This window comes from Pecten maximus, unplaced genomic scaffold (genome assembly GCF_902652985.1).
Source record: "Pecten maximus unplaced genomic scaffold, xPecMax1.1, whole genome shotgun sequence".
In the NCBI taxonomy this organism is placed as follows: domain Eukaryota; kingdom Metazoa; phylum Mollusca; class Bivalvia; order Pectinida; family Pectinidae; genus Pecten; species Pecten maximus.
Genome location: NW_022980625.1, coordinates 1 through 20,980, shown reverse-complemented (window position 1 = coordinate 20,980; position 20,980 = coordinate 1). Strand labels below are relative to the sequence as shown.

Here is a 20,980-nt window from a genome sequence, read left to right as displayed (position 1 = left end):
CCCCGGGATACAGTATCTGTTCCTCGATACGGACACTATTGAGTTTGAAAACCCCTGAAGAGCTGAATTTACAAGGGAAAAGGAGGGGCCCCCGGTTAATTCGGGGTTACGTCTTTTACTATGAGAGGTTTTCCCGATGGCAATTTCGTCAAGCTCTTTTGAAAAAATCTTAAATGATAAAAATTTTTGAGGAGGACTTCTTTCTTGTCGTTTTAACTTCCTTTTCCCAAAACCCAAAGGGGGTTTATCGGTTTAGAGGCTAAACCCTTAATAAAGTTTTACAATTTCCTGCTAAAAAGGGGGGCACCCCCGTTTTGGGATATATGGCGCCTACTTTTGTCGCCGGCGCCAAAATTCCGGGAAAAATGGTATTATTGTCGCCGGCGATTGTTGGGGGAAAGATGTAAACAAACTAGCATTATCGCCTTATACTTTTTTGGCGTGGTACCCACAAGACTAAATTCATTATTTTTGCTCGTTCCCCGAGCAAATCCCTACCCAGATTAGGGGAACAAAATAACGGGTACAAGTTTTACTGACCTACTACTACCGCAATGGGGGAAAAGGAAATGACAGGGTTGAAAAAAGCCCAGGGTTGTACGTTTTTCCCCCCTTTTTTTTTGCCTACATCCAGCCCGACAGGGAAATTATAAACCCCAAGCAGGGTGGAGCCAGTCAAAGTTAACCCTAAATTTGCTGCCACAACCAGGTACCAAATTTGGGAGGGGACAAAAACACCTCGGGTCTGATCCCTTTGGGTTTTTAAATTAGAAAGGCGTTAATTGTCGTTACAAAAAATTGCTGTATGGTGTTCAGATGGGGTGTTTTTTGACGTCCTTATTCAATGATTGACTTATTGAGTTTTTCCTATAATTGGTTTTTATAATTCAATAATGCTACAGTAGAGGTCGGGAATACCCTATAGTATTGTCAATGGGCTGGGATAAAACTACATGGGTGTCTTATGTTTTTAGATGTAGGTTCAGTTCCCATTAAAGGCCTCAAACTTTGGTTACGGGGGGGGGTTTGGGAGTTTGTCAAAAAATTTCGGTAGGGGCAGTTTTAAAGTTTTACTGCTAAAATTTTTAGGGTCTCATTTTGAAAGGGTTGCGGAGATGCCAATTTTTGGGGGGGGCCTCTTTTGGTGGTCGCGGTAATGCCAATTTCCCCGCAAGGCCCAGAGGAGTCCGCCAAAAAAAGGGGAAATTTAAACCCGAAAACAAAATGAACGGGTGGGATATACCCGTCTGTTACTAATAATTACAGAATAATCTTAACATTTCACAAAGTAGTTTGCTATACGAATTAAATCTGTTGTGCTTGAAAAATTTGGGAAAATGTAATTTTTACCTTTAAGCCCTTTGGGAGATAACCACCATAATCTATAAGGTGTGAATTCCATCATTGTGCGTGCTATGAACGAATCTATTGGCGTTTTTTTGTACAGGACTTTTTGTACAGGTCGACAGAGGGCGGGCGCAGAAAAAATGATAAAAAGCTAAAACCCCCTTTTTCTCCTTTTTTGAATTTTCCATCCCCCGTTTTTAAAAAAAAACAATGCGTTGGAATTTTTTTTTTTTAGTTTTTAATATGAGTCCATAAAATAAAAAAATGTCTTTTCCCCATATTTAATTTAGAATTTAAATTTTTTTTTGGGTTTAAAATAAAAAAAAGGGGGAAAAAAAGAAGAAATAAACCCCCAGTACTTTCAGAATTTATCAACTTAAATGTTTTCGAAAAAAATTAAGGTAATGATTTTTCGTGTCTGTCTTTGTATTCAGGGAAACCTACCACTAAGTGTAAAAACTAGAGACGGTTTTCATATATCGGTAACCCCCCTTTTTTCGTTTTTACTTCAACTTTGGCAGATTTTTCCCTTTGCTTAAAAATTTTTGTACTTCCCGTTTGTTGGAGAACGAAACATTCATGAGAACAAAAGCCGAATCTTTTTTTCTTCTTAAACCAAAATGTTGTAAATTTTTACTCCCGGAGGGCTTTTGGAATTGGAAAAATGTGCGTGTTTTCATTTTCTTTAGAACCATAGTATAAAAGGGAACATTTTCCAATAATGTTTACAGCTTTTGCAAGGGGACTTCATTCTTAAAAAAAATTTTTGTAAGTCTGTCTTTTAAGGGGGAGAAATGAAATTTTTGGGCCCGAAGCAGATTCAAGAAAATAACATTTCAGCAGTTTTTGCCCTTTATGCTATTTTTCAAAGAGGAACTTTTTTTTTTGGGTGTTTTTCTGGCAAAGACAGTTATTTGAAAACCATGAATAGCAATTTTTTAAAAATATAATTTTTAGTCTCTTCAGGAAAAAAAAACAAACTTTTTCCTCCTGCTGAGGCATCTTAAATTCACATCCACCCCTTTAAAATATTTTAACAAATCAAATTCCAAAAAAATTTTTTTAAAAACCTTTATTGACCTTGACATTTCCCGATTACTCAAATTTCTATGTGTTAGATAATTAAAAAGTTTTTTCCCTGTTAGTAATGTATACCATGCAAACTAACCCCCTGTTAGTCCAAACTTTTTTTCGTTTATAAAATTACAAAATTTTCCCCCGTAAGTTATGTTTAAGGATAAATATATTAATGTTTTTTTACCCAGAATAGTTTTGGTTTATATTTTTGCAAAAACAAGAATCAGTATAGTGGAACGCACCCAAGGGGAATTTTTACTTATGTTAAGTTCTTTTTCATTTAAATTTTTTTGATTTTCAAACAGAATGCATCCACACAATACAAAAAACATCAAATATTTATTAAGTAAAATTGTAAGAATATGCAAAAATGCAACACTGTTGGTGTATGATTTATTTTTTTCATCAAGAAAAATGTACAGTTGCAATTTTCTAAAATTCAAAAAGATCCCTTTTATTTTAGATAGTTTTAAAAAATGGGAAAAAAAATCTTCCAAAGTACAATATGCCTTGATTTCTATAAGTGTTAAAAACACGTAATTAATTATGTTTAAAATTTTTAATAAGATATGAACATTTTAACTCTCACAGGGAATTATTATAATTTAAAAAAGGGTATTCCCCCCTCGGTCTAGAAAATTTCTCCCATTTTTTTAATATAATGGATTTTTTTTAACTTTTAAAATTTTTAAAAAAACGTTCTAAATATTTGCAAACGTAGGAAAATTTGGGTTTTTAATTTTGAGGGGAATACATTTTTCAAAAGCGGATTTAATGTTTGAATAAATTTCCTTTAAAAATTTTTAAACATTAGATTTCCAAAATAAGCTTTAAAAAGTAGGATCAACCACCTTTTTCAGTGGTAGGATGGGAGACAACGCAACAAAGGGGGAAAGGGGTTTTTTTTTTAGAAAAAGAAACTAAATTGAAGGGGGGCTAAGGGGGGAAAAAAGAATTTTTAGGGGAAATTTTAGGGGGTTTAAATTTTTCCGGTTGAGTTCCCTTTGAAAAAGCAGGGTCTTATGGGCTGGGTTAAAAACATTATAAAATTTAAAAAAACCTAAAAATTAAAAAGGGATTTTGGGGAAGGAGGATTTAATTTAAGTAAAAAATTTTTTGGGGTACGGGGTGGGGTTTTAAAAGGCTTAAAATGGGTAATTCAAATTTTAAGTTTAAAAAATAAATGGGTAAACCCCCTTTTTAGTTTAGAAAAAACTGAAAAAAAAGGGGTAAAAGGGCAGCAAAAGGAACCCAAAAATTTTTAGAAAAAACCAAATTTTAAAATTTAAAAAAAGGATTGTAAGGGAAAAAACCCCGGGGGGCTTTGGAAGGAAAGCTAGAAAAACCCGGATTTGCCAAAGGGGGAAAAAATCTTGGTAACTGAAAGGGGTTAGGGGACGGAAAAAGGGGTGAGGCAATTTTAAAGTATTGCATAAGTTAAAGAAGGTTTGAAAATTAGAAAAAGGGGGAGGGGGAAAGGGCAAAATTTTCTCTGCCCCCCCCAAAACGGGTTTTTAAAAAAGGGGAAAACCCAAAGCTACTAATAAGTTTAAAAAATTTAAAAAAATTTTAAAATTTTGGGGAGGGCAATTTTCAAAAATTGTCCCCCACCAAATCCCTCTCGGGTTTCCTTTTCCTTTTGATAAAACTTAGTTTTCATGGAGCTGTTATAAATTTTTTTACAATTTTCCCCCCAATTTTTAACCAAATGGGGTTTTTAAGTTTAAAAAAAAATGAACTTAATTTTAATTTTAAACCAACCCTAGGAAACAGGCCCCCCTTTTAAAGGTTTGGTTCTGGTTAAACATTTTGCCCCACAAATGGTTTATATTCCCATTCTTCAATAATCCCTTATATATAAAATAAATCTTTTTTATGTTTTATATGAAAAACCGTATTTAAAATAAAATTTTTAAAAACCCAAGTTTTTCAAATGTTATTTCCAGATTTAATTTCCTTTTACAAAATTTTAAAAACCCCTCTTTTTTTTAAAATTAGGGGGCCTTTCCAGGGTAATTTAAAACTTAAACTCCCTTGTCCCCCAAAATTTCTTCAAAAATGTTTTTTCTTTTTCCAAAAAGTTTTTTTTTTTTCAAATTTGGTTTTAAACCTGCAAATTTTTAAATTGACAGGGGTCTAAGGACCCTAGGATTGCATTCAATCAAAAACGGGTTTTTTTATAAAATTATATTTGATTTGCAATTTATTAAATTCATTTTTTGGAAAGAAAAATTTGCATAATGGTATCAACCCCCAAGGGCCCAAAATTTTTCCCCCCGGAAAAGCTTTTTGGGGAAAAAGGGTCCCCTCCCCCTCCTCGTCCCCCTAGTCTTTGGGGTTTTAATAATTTTTAACCCCAAAATTTTTGGGAAACAATTCCTGTTTTTGGGGAAGGGGGTTTTGGATTTTTTTTTATGGAAACTTGGCCCCAAACCAAAACGTTTTCCTTTCCTTTTTGGGTAAACTCCGTTAAAAACGCCCCTTGAAAATTTCTGTTTAAAATATCCCCTTGCTTTTTCATCGGATTCCCTTTTCTATTTTTTTACCATGAAACTTTTTAAAAACCCAAAATTGCCTTTTTTTTTGGGTTAATCAAAAACCGGTTTTTAAACTTTAAATTTTTTTACAGACATCCCCAAAAGGGGGCATTGGCCCCATTTTCGGTTTTTTCTCGTACCTGGAAATTTTCAAAAATACCAAAAATTTCCCCCTTTTTAAAAAACCTTTCCCATTTAAACTTTTGTTAAAAAATTGTAGTTCCTTTTTTTATTCTTTTATTTCGGTTTTTCCTTTCCCCTAATTTAAAAAATAAATTTCTTTTTTTTTTTTAATAACAAAATGGGGGTTTCCCAAAAAAATAAAAAACATGAAATTTTTAAAATTTAAAAAAGACCCCTTGGACCCAAAGGTTTTTTTTAACTTTTGTTTAAGGGTTTTCCCCTTAGGGGGGGGAAAAACCCGGGTTTTTTCATTTAAAATTGGGTTTTGGCCCCCGTCTTTTAAAAATTTTTTCCAATAATTTTTAAATCTTCCCCCCCTTAGTTTTCCCAAAAAGAGTTATTTTAAACTAACTTATTTCCCTTTGGCCCCCCCTTTACCCCTTTAATCCCAAAATTTTTTTTTTTTCCCCAAGGAAATTAAAAGGTTCAAACCTAAAACTTTGAAAAAATGATTTAAAAAATTTCCCCAGGGTACCCCTGAGGGGAAAAGGGTTTTATCAAATGGTTGTTCCCCCCTCCCCGAAGTTTCAAATTTTTTCCCTTTAAAAATTTGGCCCAAATTGTATTCATTTCCCCCAAATTTGGCCCGCCCCCAGGCCCCCCAAAATTTAAAAACCTTTCCCCCCCCCTGGATTCCCCCAAAATTTTTAAATCTTCTAAAATATAATTAAAAGGAAAGTTTCCCCTTTTTATGGCCCCCTCCCGTCCCCGGGGGCGTTTTTCCCTCGGTTCCCCTCCAAAAAAATTTTTTTCCCCTTTTGGTTAAAATCCATTTTTTCCCATAAGCTTTAAAAACTTCTTATTTCCCACTGGCCCGGGCCCCTTACCCCCAGGGCGGAAAAAATTCCTTTTTTTCGGATTTCCCGACCAAATTTGGGAAAACTTTAAGCAAATTCAATTTCCCCCCTTTTTCCCTTTTTCCGCCCCCCACCCCTAAAAAGTTTTAAAAAAACCGTTCCCTTGGGGTTTTTTTCCTTTTTTTTAAAAAATAAAACTTGCCCCATCGTTTGGCCCCTTTTCCCCCATTGGGGGCCCCCCCTCACCCCCCTTGGGGGAAATAAAATTTTTCAAACATTCTCCCCCTTTGGTTTTCCTTAAAACGTTCAAAACTTTTTTAACCCAACTTTCGATTAAAGAAAACCCTATTTCCTTTTTGCTAGCCCCCGGGGGCGTTAAAAAATTTTCAAAATTTTTCCCTTTCCCCGGAATTTAAAAAACCCATTTTCCTTTGGTAAAAAAGCACCTGCTTTAACTTTTACATTTAAAAGTTCCCATTTCCTTTTGGAGTGGCCCCTTTGGTAAAATTTTTTCCTTCCCCCCGGATTTTTAAAAAATTTTCAAATTAATAATAAATTTTTTGGTTTTGGGATTAAAACCCATTTTCCCCTTTTTTCCCCCCCCCTACCCTTTGGGGTTTCAAGTAAAATTTATCAAAAAATTTTCCCCCTTCCCCAAAATTTTCCTGACCAAATTTTTTCCAATTATTTTTTAACTATGGTTTAAAGGGAAACCCCATCCCTATTTTGGCCCCCCCCTTTGGCCCCTTTTTACAATAAAAAATTTTTTTCCCTTCCCAAAGGTGATTTTAAAAAGAATTTTTTCCCCATTTGGGGGTACAATTTAAAAATTTTCAAATCGTTTCCCCTTTTCCCCGGAGGTTTTCCCGACCAAAAAAGGTTCAAATTTTTCCCTTTTTTAAACTTTTTAATTCCTATTTCCCCCTTTGGCCCCCCCTCAGGCCCCCCGGGGGTTTTAAAGTAAAAATTTTTCCCCCCAAATTTTCCCCTTTTCCAAGATTTCCGACCAAATTTGTTCAAAACCTTTATAAATTTTTAAATAGGATTTTTAAAAAAATAAACCCTTTTCCCCCATTTGGGGGCCCCCCCCTCAGCCCCCGAGGGTTTTGAGTAAAAAATTTTACAAACTTGTTCCCCTTCTCCCGGGCTTTACCAAAAGTAAAAACCCCCCCCTTTAAAACTTAGCCAGCTTTAAAACTTTTCTTTATTTTCCCCCATTTTGGGCCCCGCCCCCTCGGCCCTTCCCCAAATTGTAAAAAAACCAAATTTTTCCTTTTCCGGGGTTTTTCAAAAAGTTCCCAAATCCTTGAAAATTTTATGGATGAGATTTCCTTTTTTTTCTATTCGCCCCTTTTTGGGATTTTTTTTTTTTTAAAAATTTTAAAAAAACTCTTTTTTTTTTTTTAAATTTTTTTCCTATTTATTTGAAAATCTTTTCGGGTAAGAAACATTAAAAAACTTTTAAATTTTAAAAAATTCCCTATGGGCCCCTTTTTCCCCTTTTTTTTTTTTAAGAAAAATAAAAAAACCCAAAATTTTGTTTTTTCCTTTCCCTCCCTTTAAGACCGAAAATTTTAATTTTCCTTTGGGTTTTGCGTTTTTTAAAAAAGGTTTTTTTATAAGCCCCTTTTGAAAATTTTTTAAAACAAGGTTTTAAGTGTTTTCCCAAAAAAAAAAAAAAAAAAAAAAAAAAAAAAAAAAAAAAAAAAAAAAAAAAAAAAAAAAAAAAAAAAAAAAAAAAAAAAAAAAAAAAAAAAAAAAAAAAAAAAAAAAAAAAAAAAAAAAAAAAAAAAAAAAAAAAAAAAAAAAAAATTTTTTTAAGTTCCCTTTCCCCCATTTCCCCTTTTTACCCAAAAACAAAAATTTATAAAGTTTTTTTTTTCCGATAATTAGCTTAAAAATGGGGTTCATTATTCATACATTTTACCAGTAATATCATCAAATAGATCATGAACACGGTAAATCCCCTGTTCTGTCCATGTTCTATGAAAAAACACTGCTATTACCAACCTTAATAGAGGGATTGTACCATAAGGGCTCATTGCGAAAGTCTGTAACTTCCAAAAGAACTTTAGTATATAACATACATAATATTTGAAAAACCTCTTTCCAAAAAGGATTAGGTATCCTTTCAGAGGAAAATCTTATATCCATGGTGCACCGTCTGTCTTCCGTCCGTCCGACAACATTTGCTTCAAATCGCTACTTGTCAAAAAGTTCTCCTTGGGTTTTGACCAAATTGGTCAGAAACATGCATAAATGGTAACTCTGACCCCAAGGGGTCTGAGGGGCGCGGCCCAATAGGGGAAATTGAGGCAATTCCTTTAAATCGCTACTTGTCATAAAGTTGTGAATGGATTTGAACCCAATTTAGTAAAAAGCATCGTTTTGGGAAGGGGAACAGATTTTGCATAAATGGTGACTCTGACCCCCAAGGGGCCAAATGGGCGGAGCCTTACGGGGAAATAGAGGTAATTCCTTCAAATCGCTACTAGTCATAAAGTTATGAATGAATTTGAACCCAATTTGGTCAGAAACATGCCTGTGGGAAAGGGAACAGATTTTGCATAAATGATGACTCTGACCCCGGAGGGGCTAAAGGTGCGGGGCCTCATAGGGAAACAGAGGTAATTCCTTTAAATCGCTACTAGTCATAAAATTATCATTGCATGTTGTACACTCAGAGAGTCTGAACTTCATTATTTTTTTAAAGCAATTGGGATCCCCACACTTTAACCATATATAGCATTGTTTAAGGTTATCAAACAAAAGGAATTGAACTTGAACATTATTTTGACATTTGGTCAAATCCAACCAGGTGAGCGATACAGGCCCCATGGGCCTCTTGTTTAATCTAAGTTAGTTTCATGGACTTGCAGAAATAGTCAAAGTTAATCATTTTGAGACCTCCCATTTCATATGACTGGGTTATAGTAGTTCTGGCTATTCTATCAATAGATCCATTCCATATATAAGAATAAATTACTTTGTTTAATAGTTTTATGATAGAATCAAATGGTCCAGAAATAATTAAAATCAAATGATTTTAGAAACAGCTAATGACTTGACAAATGTTATTCTACCTATGACTGTTAATTGTCTTTTTGACAATTGGTTAAGAAGACCCTCAATCTTTTTCATTAAAATTGAGGTTGGACATGTCCTCCAGTTTGTGCTATATTTAATACTATAAATTCTCCCTTAGTCCACTGAGGATTATTCTCTATGCATAACTTAGTGTTACTGTTGACTTTTGATCCTATCCAAATAGCTTGTGTTTTTTCAATATTAGGTTTCAAACCTGCAAACTTTGCAAATTGATCTAGGAGGTCTAAGGTACACCTGAGAGATTGTTCAGTTCCATCGATAATCAGGTTAGTATCATCAGCTTAAGTTCATATTCCTGATTTGCAATTCGTATTCCCCCAATATTGGCATTATTTCTGCACACAGAATGAACATATATGGTGCTATAGGATCCCCTGGTATACAACCACGCTGGATTGCCATGTTGTGAAATACATACTCTACAATCATAATTATCCCCCGCGAAACGCGTTTGCGCGGGATATTAAATTGGGCTCCGTCCGTCCGTCCGTCCGTGCGTCCGTCCGTCCGAGATTCTTTTCCGGGCTATAACTCCATAACCATTCAACGCAGCTCCTTGAAACTTTCTGCATATATCAGACTAGTGCCCTAGTTGTGCCTTTTAGCTATTGCGGACCTTCCGTTTTCGGTATTTTTTCTGTCACCATGGAAACTTAGGCAAAACATACCAAATTACTGTTTCCTTTCGTTTCCGGGCTATAACTCAAAAACCGTTAAACACAGTTCCTTGAAAGTTTCTGTTTATATCAGACTAGTGCCCTAGTTGTGCCTTTTGCTATTGCGGACCTTCCGCTTTCGGTATTTTTTCTGTCACCATGGAAACTTAATTAAAAATACCAAATTACTGTTTCCTTTTGTTTCCGGGCTATAACTCAAAAACCGTTCGAAGCAGATCCATGAAACTTTCTGTATATATCAGACTAGTGCCCTAGTTGTGCCTTTTGCTATTGCGGACCTTCCATTTTCGGTATTTTTCCTGTCACCATGGAAACTTAATCAAAAATACCAAATTACTGTTTCCGGGCTATACTCAAAAACCGTTCAACACAGCTCCTTGAAACTTTCTGTATATATCAAACTAGTGCCCGAGTTGTGCCTTTTGCTATTGTGGACCTTCCATTTTCGGTATTTTTCCTGTCACCATGGAAACTTAGTAAAAAATACCAAATTACTGTTTTCTTTGTTTCCGGGCTATAACTCAACAAGAGGCCCATGGGGCCTGTATCGCTCACCTGGTTGGATTTGACCAAATGTCAAAATAATGTTCATGTTCAATTTGTTAATACATATACAAAAATGTACTCTCTGAAAGACCATATGGATTATTTTTACAACATAATGGTGTTTAAAGAAACTAAGTCCCTTAGGGTGGGGAAAACCCTTTGGCCTATTTTTACATAAGAATTGTGGTTATCCCTTAATGCCCAGCGATACTATACATAGTTATGGGATTGAGGGTCACAGTAACCATTTATGCAAAATCTGTTCCCCATCACCATTGATGTTTCTGACCAAATTGAGTTCAAATCCATTTAAAACTCAAATCTCTATTTGCCCTATTTGGCCCCTCCCTTCAGGCCCCTTGGGGGTCAGAGTCAATATTTATATAAACTATCTTTCCCCCTTCCCCTAAGGATATTCCAGACCAAATTTGGTTCAAATCCATTCATAACTTTATGAAAAATAGTGATTTAAAGGATAAACCTCTATTTCCCTATTTGGCCCCGCCCCTCAGGCCCCTGAGGGTACAGAGTAAAAATTTATACAAACTCGGTTCGTTCCCCTTCTCCCAAGAATGTTCTTGACGAAATTTGGTTAAAATCCATTTAAAACTTTATGGCAAACAGCAATTTAAAGACTAATCTCTATTTCCCCTATTTGGCCCCGCCCCTCAGGCCCCTCAATATTTATACAAACTCTTTCCCCCCTTCCTCTCTGGATGTTCCTGACCAAATTTAGTTAAAATCCATTCGTAACATAATAATTAATAGCGATTTAAAGGATTAACCCCTATTTTCCCTATCGGACCCCACTCCTCAGTCCCCTGGGGATTCAGAGTAAAAATTTATACCAACTCGGTTCCCCTTCTCAAATGAATATTCCTGACCATATTTGGTTAAAATCCATTTTAAACTGCATGAGTAGTAGCAATTAAAAGACTAATCTCTATTTCCTCTACTTGGCCCCGCCCCTTAGGCCCCTAGGGGTACAGAGTAAAAATTCATATAAACTCTGTTTCCCCTCCCCTCAAGGATGTTCCTGACCAAATTTGGTGAAAAGCTATTCAATGCTTTAGGACTAGTAGCGATTTAAAGGAGTAACCCTATTTCCCCTATTTGGAACCGCCCCTCAGGCCCCTGGGGGTTGAGAATAAAGATTTAAACAAACTCTGTTCCTCTTCCCCAAGGATGTTTCTTACCAAATTTGGTTCAAATTCATTAATAACTTTATGACTAGTAGCGATTTAAAGGATTAACCCTATTTCCCCTATTTGGCCCCGCCCCTCAGGCCCCTTGGGGGTTCAACGTAAACATTTATACAAACTATGTTCCCCTTCTGCCAAGAATGTTCCTGACCAAATTTCGTTCAAATTCATTCATACCTTTATGACTAGTAGCGATTTAAAGGATTAACCCTATTTCCCTATTTGGCCCCGCCTCTCAGGCCCCTGAGGGTACAGAGTAAAAAATTATCCAAACTCGGTTCCCCTTCTCCCAAGGATGATTTAAATGAGTAACCCTATTTCCCCTATTTGGCCCCGCCCCAAGGCCCCTGGGGATTCAGAGTAAAAATTTATACAAACTCTGTTCCCCTTCTGCCAAGGATGTCCCTGACCAAAATAGGTTCAAATTCATTCATAGCTTTATGACTAGTAGCGATTTAAAGGATTAGCCCTATTTCCCCTATTTGGCCCCGCCCCTCAGGCCCCTGGGGTTCAAAGTAAAAATTTATACAAAGTATGTTCCTCTTATGCCAGAATGTTCCTGACCAATGTTTACCTATTCCCCTATTTGGCCCGCCCCAGGCCCCTGGGGATTCAGAGTAAAAATTTATACAAACTCTGTTCCCCTTCTGCCAAGGATGTTCCTGACCAAAATAGGTTCAAATTCATTCATAGCTTTATGACTAGTAGCGATTTAAAGGATTAGCCCTATTTCCCCTATTTGGCCCCGCCCCTCAGGCCCCTGGGGTTCAAAGTAAAAATTTATACAAAGTATGTTCCTCTTATGCCAAGAATGTTCCTGACCAAATTTCGTTCAAATTCATTTATAACTTTATGACTAGTAGCGATTTAAAGGAGTAACCCTATTTCCCCTATTTGGCCCCGCCCCTCAGTCCCCTGAGGGTTCAGAGTAAAAATTTGTACAAACTATGTTCCCCTTCTGACGGACGACGGACGCTGCACCATGGCATAAGCTCACCGACCCTTCGGGCCAGGTGAGCTAAAAACCGTTCAGCGCAGCTCCTTGAAACTTTCTATATATATCAGACTAGTGCCCTAGTTGTGCCTTTTGCTATTGCGGACCTTCCATTTTCGGTATTTTTCCTGTCACCATGGAAACTTAGTAAAAAATACCAAATTACTGTTTCCTTTGTTTCCGGGCTATAACTCAAAAACCGTTCAGCGCAGCTCCTTGACACTTTCTGTATGGATGAGACTAGTTCTCTAGTCGTGCCTTTTGCTATTGCAGACCTTCCTTTTTGGGTATTTTTCTGTTATAATGAAAAATTTGTCAAAAACAACAAATTACTAATGTTTCCTTTTGTTTGTAGTATCCTTGTTGTGTCCTATCTGTCCATTTGACATACTTTTCTGGGCTACAGCTGCAAAACAGTTCACCAAAACTTTATGTATGTATTAGATTAATGCCCTAGTTGTGCCTCTTGTTCTTTCATATTTTTCTGTCACTATGGAAACATAGTAAAAAAACCCACAAGATTATTGTTATTTCCTTTCCTTTCTAGGCTTCAACTTCATAGCAGTTCACAAAGAAATATAATTTAACTGTACATGTGCAGTTATGAGCGTTTTATAGGCAGTATGATTTTTTATTACTAAGGTATAAACGATTATTTTCTCCATTAAGTTCCTCATCCACTTTGACCAACAGTGTATCATGTGAACGACAAGGCATAAACCTGGATCTATGGTAAGTGTTACATTTACTCATTTATTTATGTATTTTTAATGCATTTGATGAGATGTCTCAGGGATCTGTTGACCATTCATTCTTATTATTTCTAAATCAACTATAAATCGATTTTACCTATGACCTTGCTTTAGGTCGTTTAGGTTTGGTGGCAACATTTTTCAGAGGAAAGGGTATACAAATGAACAGAGATACTTTTTTGGGTGGGAAAAATTAAGATAACTCATAATAATAACGGTGTATTTCATATGAAACATTTTATTCATTGTATATCCCATTCAGCTTTATAAGCCTTCCTTTATTCATTTCCAATTAAATATACCTCTCTGAAATTTGTTAATCAAGGGCAAATAACTACATATGTCAGTAACAGAAAAAATAAAATTACTAGAAATTGTTTCGGAACAATTTGACGGGCTTTTCACTATTTAGCATAAATGACCTAAAGGCTTGGTATTTCCAAACATAAAAAAACTATTTTAGAACACTTGATAGGTCATCCACATTCTAGTTTTGATTAATCTGGCATCTGAGATATTACATTTCAACAAAGGAGTGGACGAAGGGAAATAACTCGTACAGCCTTGTACGAGTTATCTCCCCCTCGTCCAACTAACGTTATATCTCAGATGCCGTTATATATCAGATGCCAAATTAATTCAAAATGGCGTTCCGCGTTAATGGTAAACGTTACCGAAACACCAAAAAACATGAAAATCATCAGAATAACATTTTGAATCATACTTCAATTTCTTTTTTTGGAAAAAGATTAAAAAATGAAGATTTTCTAAAAATAGACTTATTTAACCCCATAGCAAACGCTTTTATTTGACCTCTGACCCTAAAACGTTTAGTGAGTAAAAGATAGAGCCAGGCTTTAACTACAAATAACATAATTACCTGACCCCTGTAAAATGAACGCTTTTTTAATTATGGGCATTTTAAGCTTTTTAATACATGACGTCATGGCGGCCACCTTGGATTTCAAATCAACTTAAAAAATAACATAACTTGGCCAGGACAATCCAAGGATTATTTTAGTTAAGATTGAGATGAATGCCACTTGTGGATCTTGAGAAGAAGTTTAAAATGTAAAACTATTTTTAATATAGAATATATAGTGGAAATTCAAAATGGCGTATACCGGAAACAGTATGTGTCACAGAAAAACTAAAAACGTCAAATTCATCAGAATGACATTCTACATCATACTAAGAATTCTTTTTTGGAAAAAGATTGAAAAATTAAGATTTTCTGAAAATTGACTTATTTGACCCCATAGCGAACGCTTTTATTTGACCTCTGACCCTAAAACTTTTTGTGAATAAAAGCTAGAGCCAGGCTTTAACTACAAATAACATAATTACCTGACCCCTGTAAAATGAATACTTTTTTAATTATGGGCATTTTAAGCTTTTTAATACATGACGTCATGGCGGCCATCTTGGATTTCAAACCAACTTAAAAAATAACACCACTTGGCCAGGACTATCCAAGGATTATTTCAGCTAAGATTGAGCTAAATCCCACTGGTGGAACTTGAGAAGAAGTTTAAAATGTAACACACTTTTCTATATTGAAATATATAGGGGGAAATTCAAAATGGCGTACAACAGAAACCGTATGTGTCACAGAAAAACTGAAAACTTCAAATTCATCAGAATGACATTCTGCATCATACTAAGAATTTGTTTTGGAAAAAGATTGAAAAATGAAGATTTTCTAAAAATAGACTAACTTGACCCCTTAGCGAGCTTTTTTATTTGACCTCTGACCTTAAACTTGTAAAAGTTAGCCCCAGTTATTATCTACAAATAATATAATTACATAACCTCTGTATAATGAATACTTTTTGAGTTATAGTCATTTTAAACATTTTAGGTATGACGTCATGGCGGCCATTTTGAATTTTCTGACCTACTTAATTTTGTTACATGAAGATCTTCAGACCTTCTTATTAAACATACCTACATCATTTTAAACATAACTTATACCATATTTGCTGAATGGCTGTCACAAAATCAAGTGCAGAAGAAGAAAAATAATAAGAAACATAACAGAAACAATAGGTCTTTTCACCACTTGGGTGAAAAGCCCTAATAATAAAAGATCAATCTATCCAAGTTCCAGCACCTCAGTTGTCATATACAATGTATCACTAATCAGTAAATGTTGTAGTTCTTTGCCTTTGTACTGGCAGAGCCTCCACGCGAACACTACCCAGATTTTCCATTCCTTGTTCATAAAATTCATTAACTTCTTGTTGATTTGGCTGATTTTCACGATTTTTATATTCATTCCTGGAAATACTGCCTTAATATGGCATACACTGCCTTTTATTACAACAAACAGTAGTTTTCCATGGCAAAATCTGCCACATTAATTTCATAATAATGATGCTTAATTGTGTTCATCTTTTTTCCCCACAGGTAATGGATGCAGTGTGTTATCTGCAACATTTGGTAATTTGTTTTCAGATACCCTAGATGTCTATATCCATATCATTAGCCAGTAACTGCATGCTTGCTTCTATATACAAGAGGCCCACGGGCCTTAACGGTCATCTGACTCTAAATTAAAACCCTTATATAATTGTAGTATGCATTCTCTGTAGCAAGTATATAGTGGCACTGTTGGCCATGGTGGCCATCTTGCATTTCTGACTGACCCAATAAATAACAACACTTGGTCTGGACCATCTAAGGATAATTTCTGGTAAGTAAGAGCTGAATCCCACCGGTGGAATTTGAGAAGAAGTTTAAAATAGGTGTTGTTCAGGAAAACCATGATTGCGCAATCATGTTACAAAATGGCCACCATTGCTGCCATGTCAAAGTTTTTACGAGGCCAATTTCCAGCTCAATGGCACCAGTGGAACTGGAGAAGAAGTTTAAAATGTGTTTTTTAAGATAGCGGATATGGCGGCCATCTTGGATTTCAGACCAATCTGAAAAATAACAACACTTGGTCGGGATCATCTTAGGAACATTTCAGGCAAGTTTCAGCCGAATAGCACTGGTGGAACTTGAGAAGAAGTTTAAAATTTGTTTTTGAAGATGGTGGTTACGGTGGCCATCTTGGATTTCGGACCGACCTGAAAAATAACAACACTTGGTTGGGATCAAATCAGGATCATTTCAGGCAAGTTTCAGCTCAAAAGCACTGGTGGAACTTGAGAAGAAGTTTTAAATGTGTTTTTCAGGATGGCGGCTATGGCGGCCATCTTGGATTTCGGATCGGCCCGAAAAATAACAACACTTGGTCGGGATCATCTCAGGATCATTTCTGGCAAGTTTCAGCCCAACAGCACTGGTGGAACTGGAGAAGAATTTTAAAATGTGTTTTTCAAGATGGCGGCCATCTTGGATTTCGGACCAACCCGAAAAATAACAACACTTGGTTACGACCATATCAGGATAATTTCAGGCAAGTTTCAGCTCAATAGCACTGGTGGAACTTGAGAAGAAGTTTAAAATGTGTTTTTCAAGATGGCGGCTATGGCGGCCATCTTGGATTTCGGACCGACCCAAAAAATAACAACACTTGGTCGGGATCATATAAGAATCATTACAGGCAAGTTTCAGCTCAATAGCATTGGTGGAACTTGAGAAGAAGTTTAAAAGGTGTTTTCAAAATGGCGGCTATGGCGGCCATCTTGGATTTCGGACCGACCCGAAATAATAACAACACTTGGTCGCAATCATATCAGGATCATTTCAGGCAAGTTTCAGCTCAACAGCACTGGTGGAACTTGAGAAGAAGTTTAAAATGTGTTGTTCAAGATGGCGGCTATGGCGGCCATCTTGGATTTCGGACTGACCCGAAAAATAACAACACTTGGTCGGGATCATCTCAGGATCATTTCAGGCATGTTTCAGCCCAACAGCACTGGTGGAACTTGAGAAGAAGTTTAAATTGTGTTTTCAAAATGGCGGCTATGGCGGCCATCTTGGATTTCGGACCGACCCGAAAAATAACAACACTTGGTCGCAATCATATCAGGATCATTTCAGGCAAGTTTCAGCTCAATAGCACTGGTGGAACTTGAGAAGAAGTTTAAAATGTGTTTTTCAAGATGGCGGCCATCTTGGATTTCGGACCGACCCGAAAAATAACAACACTTGATCGGGATCATCTCAGGATCATTTCTGGCAAGTTTCAGCCCAACAGCACTGGTGGAACTTGAGAAGAAGTTTAAAATGTGTTTTCAAAATGGCGGCTATGGCGGCCATCTTGGATTTCGCAATCATATCAGGATCATTTCAGGCAAGTTTCAGCTCAATAGCACTGGTGGAACATCCATCTACCAGTGATGAGAGTGTGAAAACCACCGCGGATCCTGTGTTAGGAAAAGCTTCCAACCGTACTGTTAAAGAAGATGCGTCTACCAGTGATGAGAGCGTACAAATCACTCCCGATCCTGTGGGCGAAGAACCGTCTGCAGACAACTCCAAGCACATTCAATAGATGTGGTGATACAGAGTCATGTGAATAAAAAGGGAGACATTTAACCAAGTAATCACTTTGAAATCAATTCACAAAATATGTGGTTTACATGACAGTTTGTTCATAAAATCATCAGGACCATTGTGATTTTACTTAAAGAGTTCTTAATTTTTTCATGATTTATTTCAACTTTTGCTTTAAAATTATTTGATTATCATAACATTATGAATAGAAAGATGCATTTATGAATGACATTGATAAGGAGTCATTGTATAACCATCTTGATCAGTGACAGAATTAATAAATACATTTTCTTATCTTTAAAACTCCAAGTAGATAGCATTTTAATGTAATGTGTTCATTTTATCTTTCTGTTCTTAAATTTCAAGAAAAATGTAAAGCAGTAAAAGATTGAAATGTTGTTGACACAGAAATAATTATCTGAGAGCATGTGAAGGGTTTTAAGATAAGAAAAATGTATATAAATTTAGTGATGGAAATATGATATTGTATGTACACAGGACATGCTTTTAAGATAGAGGAAAATGGGCTATACTTTAATTGTTTTGTTACATCATTTCATAACTGGTAGATGATTTTATTGCTATTTACCTTTTTATAACCACAGCCTCAATTATGTCATGCACTAATATGCCGTATTAATGGTACTTTCCAGTCACAACATACTAGATCATGTGTCAAAAACATATCCTATCATTTCATAGGAAATTCTGTACTATATCATTCTATTTTCAATAATATTAGTGCCAATTCAATATACACATTGTTCCTGAACCCTTCAGATTTTATATACTATCCTGTGAATTTACCAATGCTGTTCGTTTATATCTTTGAATATCTGTACTTTATCTTATTCTTAGTTCAATAACAATAATGCCAACAACTCTGAAGTCTTTATATTTTATAATTACTACAAGTATATATGATATATATGGTTTAGTTGTTGAATTGATATTGCTACACGTGTCTGAAAGCCTACTTGTCCAAAGGCAGTTTGCTTAACACTTCTCATTCACCAGTTCCTTGACTATGTTTGATTATGCTTTTCATATTTATGTTATCAGGCATTTTCAAGCCACTTATTCTCATTGTGATCACCTTTTGTCTGTCACATATACATTATCCTCTGTCCATAAACTATTGCCGTTTTCGATTTCTTTTCCAAAATCATTCAACATAGTTTAACTGTCTACCCTATCATTTGATGTGTTAAGGAACTTTTGGTGAGAAGTGTATTTATGAAAAATCTGAATAATACATTGAAGTTTGTAATTTTCTTTGTTTGTACTTATTATTTGAAATAAAGTTTTTTTTTTGTTTTTTTTTTAGGTTATCTGAATAGACACCCTAGCATATGAACCAATTCCATATATTTAGTACGAAATGCCTTCAAGGGAAAGGAAAAACCGGGTAAAGGATCGACAGAGAAAACATCCTGTGAGTTTAAAATGTATTGAACAGAGTGGAATTATTGTTTGTCCAACACAGCAGTTATTTTATTCACTTTCCTATTATTTCATTTTCCTGGGGTTAGGCTTAAATGAAATGTTGCCAATATTGACTTACATGTATGTTGCATCAAGTGTTATGAAACATTGTCATTACTCTAGAAACATTATTTCTTTACACCTTTATCAAACTACACACCATAATAAATTAATATGTCTAAAGCTGCCTTTTCATTGTTTTTCTAGGTTGCTTCTGTCAGTACATCTACAGTGACAGCTGGGGATTCTTCATTACCTGTAGTACCTTCATCTCATGTTGTAGACTCACAACCTCTACATGGTCTTCATGTTCAACCAAGTGATGTTTTAGAAGGATATGTGGATATTAACATTTTGGATTATATAAGTTCTGTTATTCGTGTTCAATACAATCAGTCTCATGGCCTCCTGAAACCCTCATACATATATGCTATTGCCCAAAACAACAGATCTTTACTTATCCATACCAAAGTACCTCCTCATCAATTTGCTGTTCAGCTGCATTTCATCAACAGCCATTATGTTGTGTCTTCTCAAAATAACCATGGTTTAATAACAGTTTTTGACTCCCTGCCAAACTCCTCTAGACTAACTCAAATTTTACCTCAACTTAATATTACCTACAGAAGTCTTCAGGAAAACCAAGCCCAACAAATAAGATATATTGTTCCACAACATCAAGGTGCTACTACAGATTGTGCTTGCTTTGCTGTGTGTAATGCCATTATGATATTGCAAGGACTACAACCATCATCAATCATGCTAAATCAAGCCAGATTACGAACATTTCTTTACGAAGGAATAATGGCAGGAATATTTCCAACTTCACCACCCATTCTTTTTACTTCAAATCCTACATATGTCAGTGTTACAAACCAGGAAAAGATGAAAAATTATTTCGCATTTTAAAGGAAACGAACTGATTTGAAAAGACAGAATTTTTCATGTGCAAAGGCATGTGCTGAAAATATGCTACCTTATCAAGAAATAACTGAGATAACAAAAATAAGGTCATTTAGCAAAACAAAAACTTGATGATTTAGTACAATATAGGGAAAAAGATCAGAAAAGAAAACAATTAGCTCGAGCAAACAGGTCAGATAAGGAAGTGCTACACGAAAGAGACAAAGATAAAAGAAGGAAAAACATTACTCGAGCAAACAGAACACATAAGGAAGTGTTACAGGAAAGAATAAAAAACAAGATGAGAATGCTGAAAACTAGCATAAACAGAACAGATAAGGAAGTGTTATACGAAAGAGACAAAGATAAAAGGAGGAAAAAATCAACTCATGCAGACAGAACAGATAAGGAAGTGTTACACGAAAGAATAAAAAACAAGATGAGAATGCTGAAAACTCGTGCAGACAGAACAGATAAGGAAGTATTATACGAAAGAGAAAGATAAAAGTAGGAAAAAATCAACTTGTGCAGACAGAACAGATAAGGAAGTGTTACACGAAAGAGACAAAGATAAAAGGAGGAAAAAATCAACTCTTGCAGACAGAACAGATAAGGAAGTATTATACGAAAGAGACAAAGATAAAAGGAGGAAAAAATTAACTCGTGCAGACAGAACAGATAAGGAAGTATTACACGAAAGAGACAAAGATAAAAGGAGGAAAAAATCAACTCGTGCAGACAGAATAGATAAGGAAGTGTTACACGAAAGAGACAAAGATAAAAGTAGGAAAAAAACAACTCATGCAGACAGAACAGATAAGGAAGTGTTATGGGGCAGAATAAAAAACAAGATGAGAATGCTGAAAACTCGTGCAGACAGAACAGATAAGGAAGTATTATACGAAAGAGAAAGATAAAAGTAG

General features: G+C 35.5%; 1 protein-coding gene across 1 annotated transcript; it reads left to right on the top strand.

Annotated features, from left to right (window-relative positions):
* Positions 1-19,050: 19,050 nt before the first annotated feature.
* On the top strand, positions 19,051-20,950 carry LOC117319571 (U1 small nuclear ribonucleoprotein 70 kDa-like; the record flags this gene model as incomplete). The annotated part of the gene is made up of 2 exons (XM_033874355.1): positions 19,051-19,104; positions 20,522-20,950. Coding segments are annotated over exons 1-2 (483 nt in total), but the record flags the coding sequence as incomplete, so codon positions are not given.
* Positions 20,951-20,980: the final 30 nt, after the last annotated feature.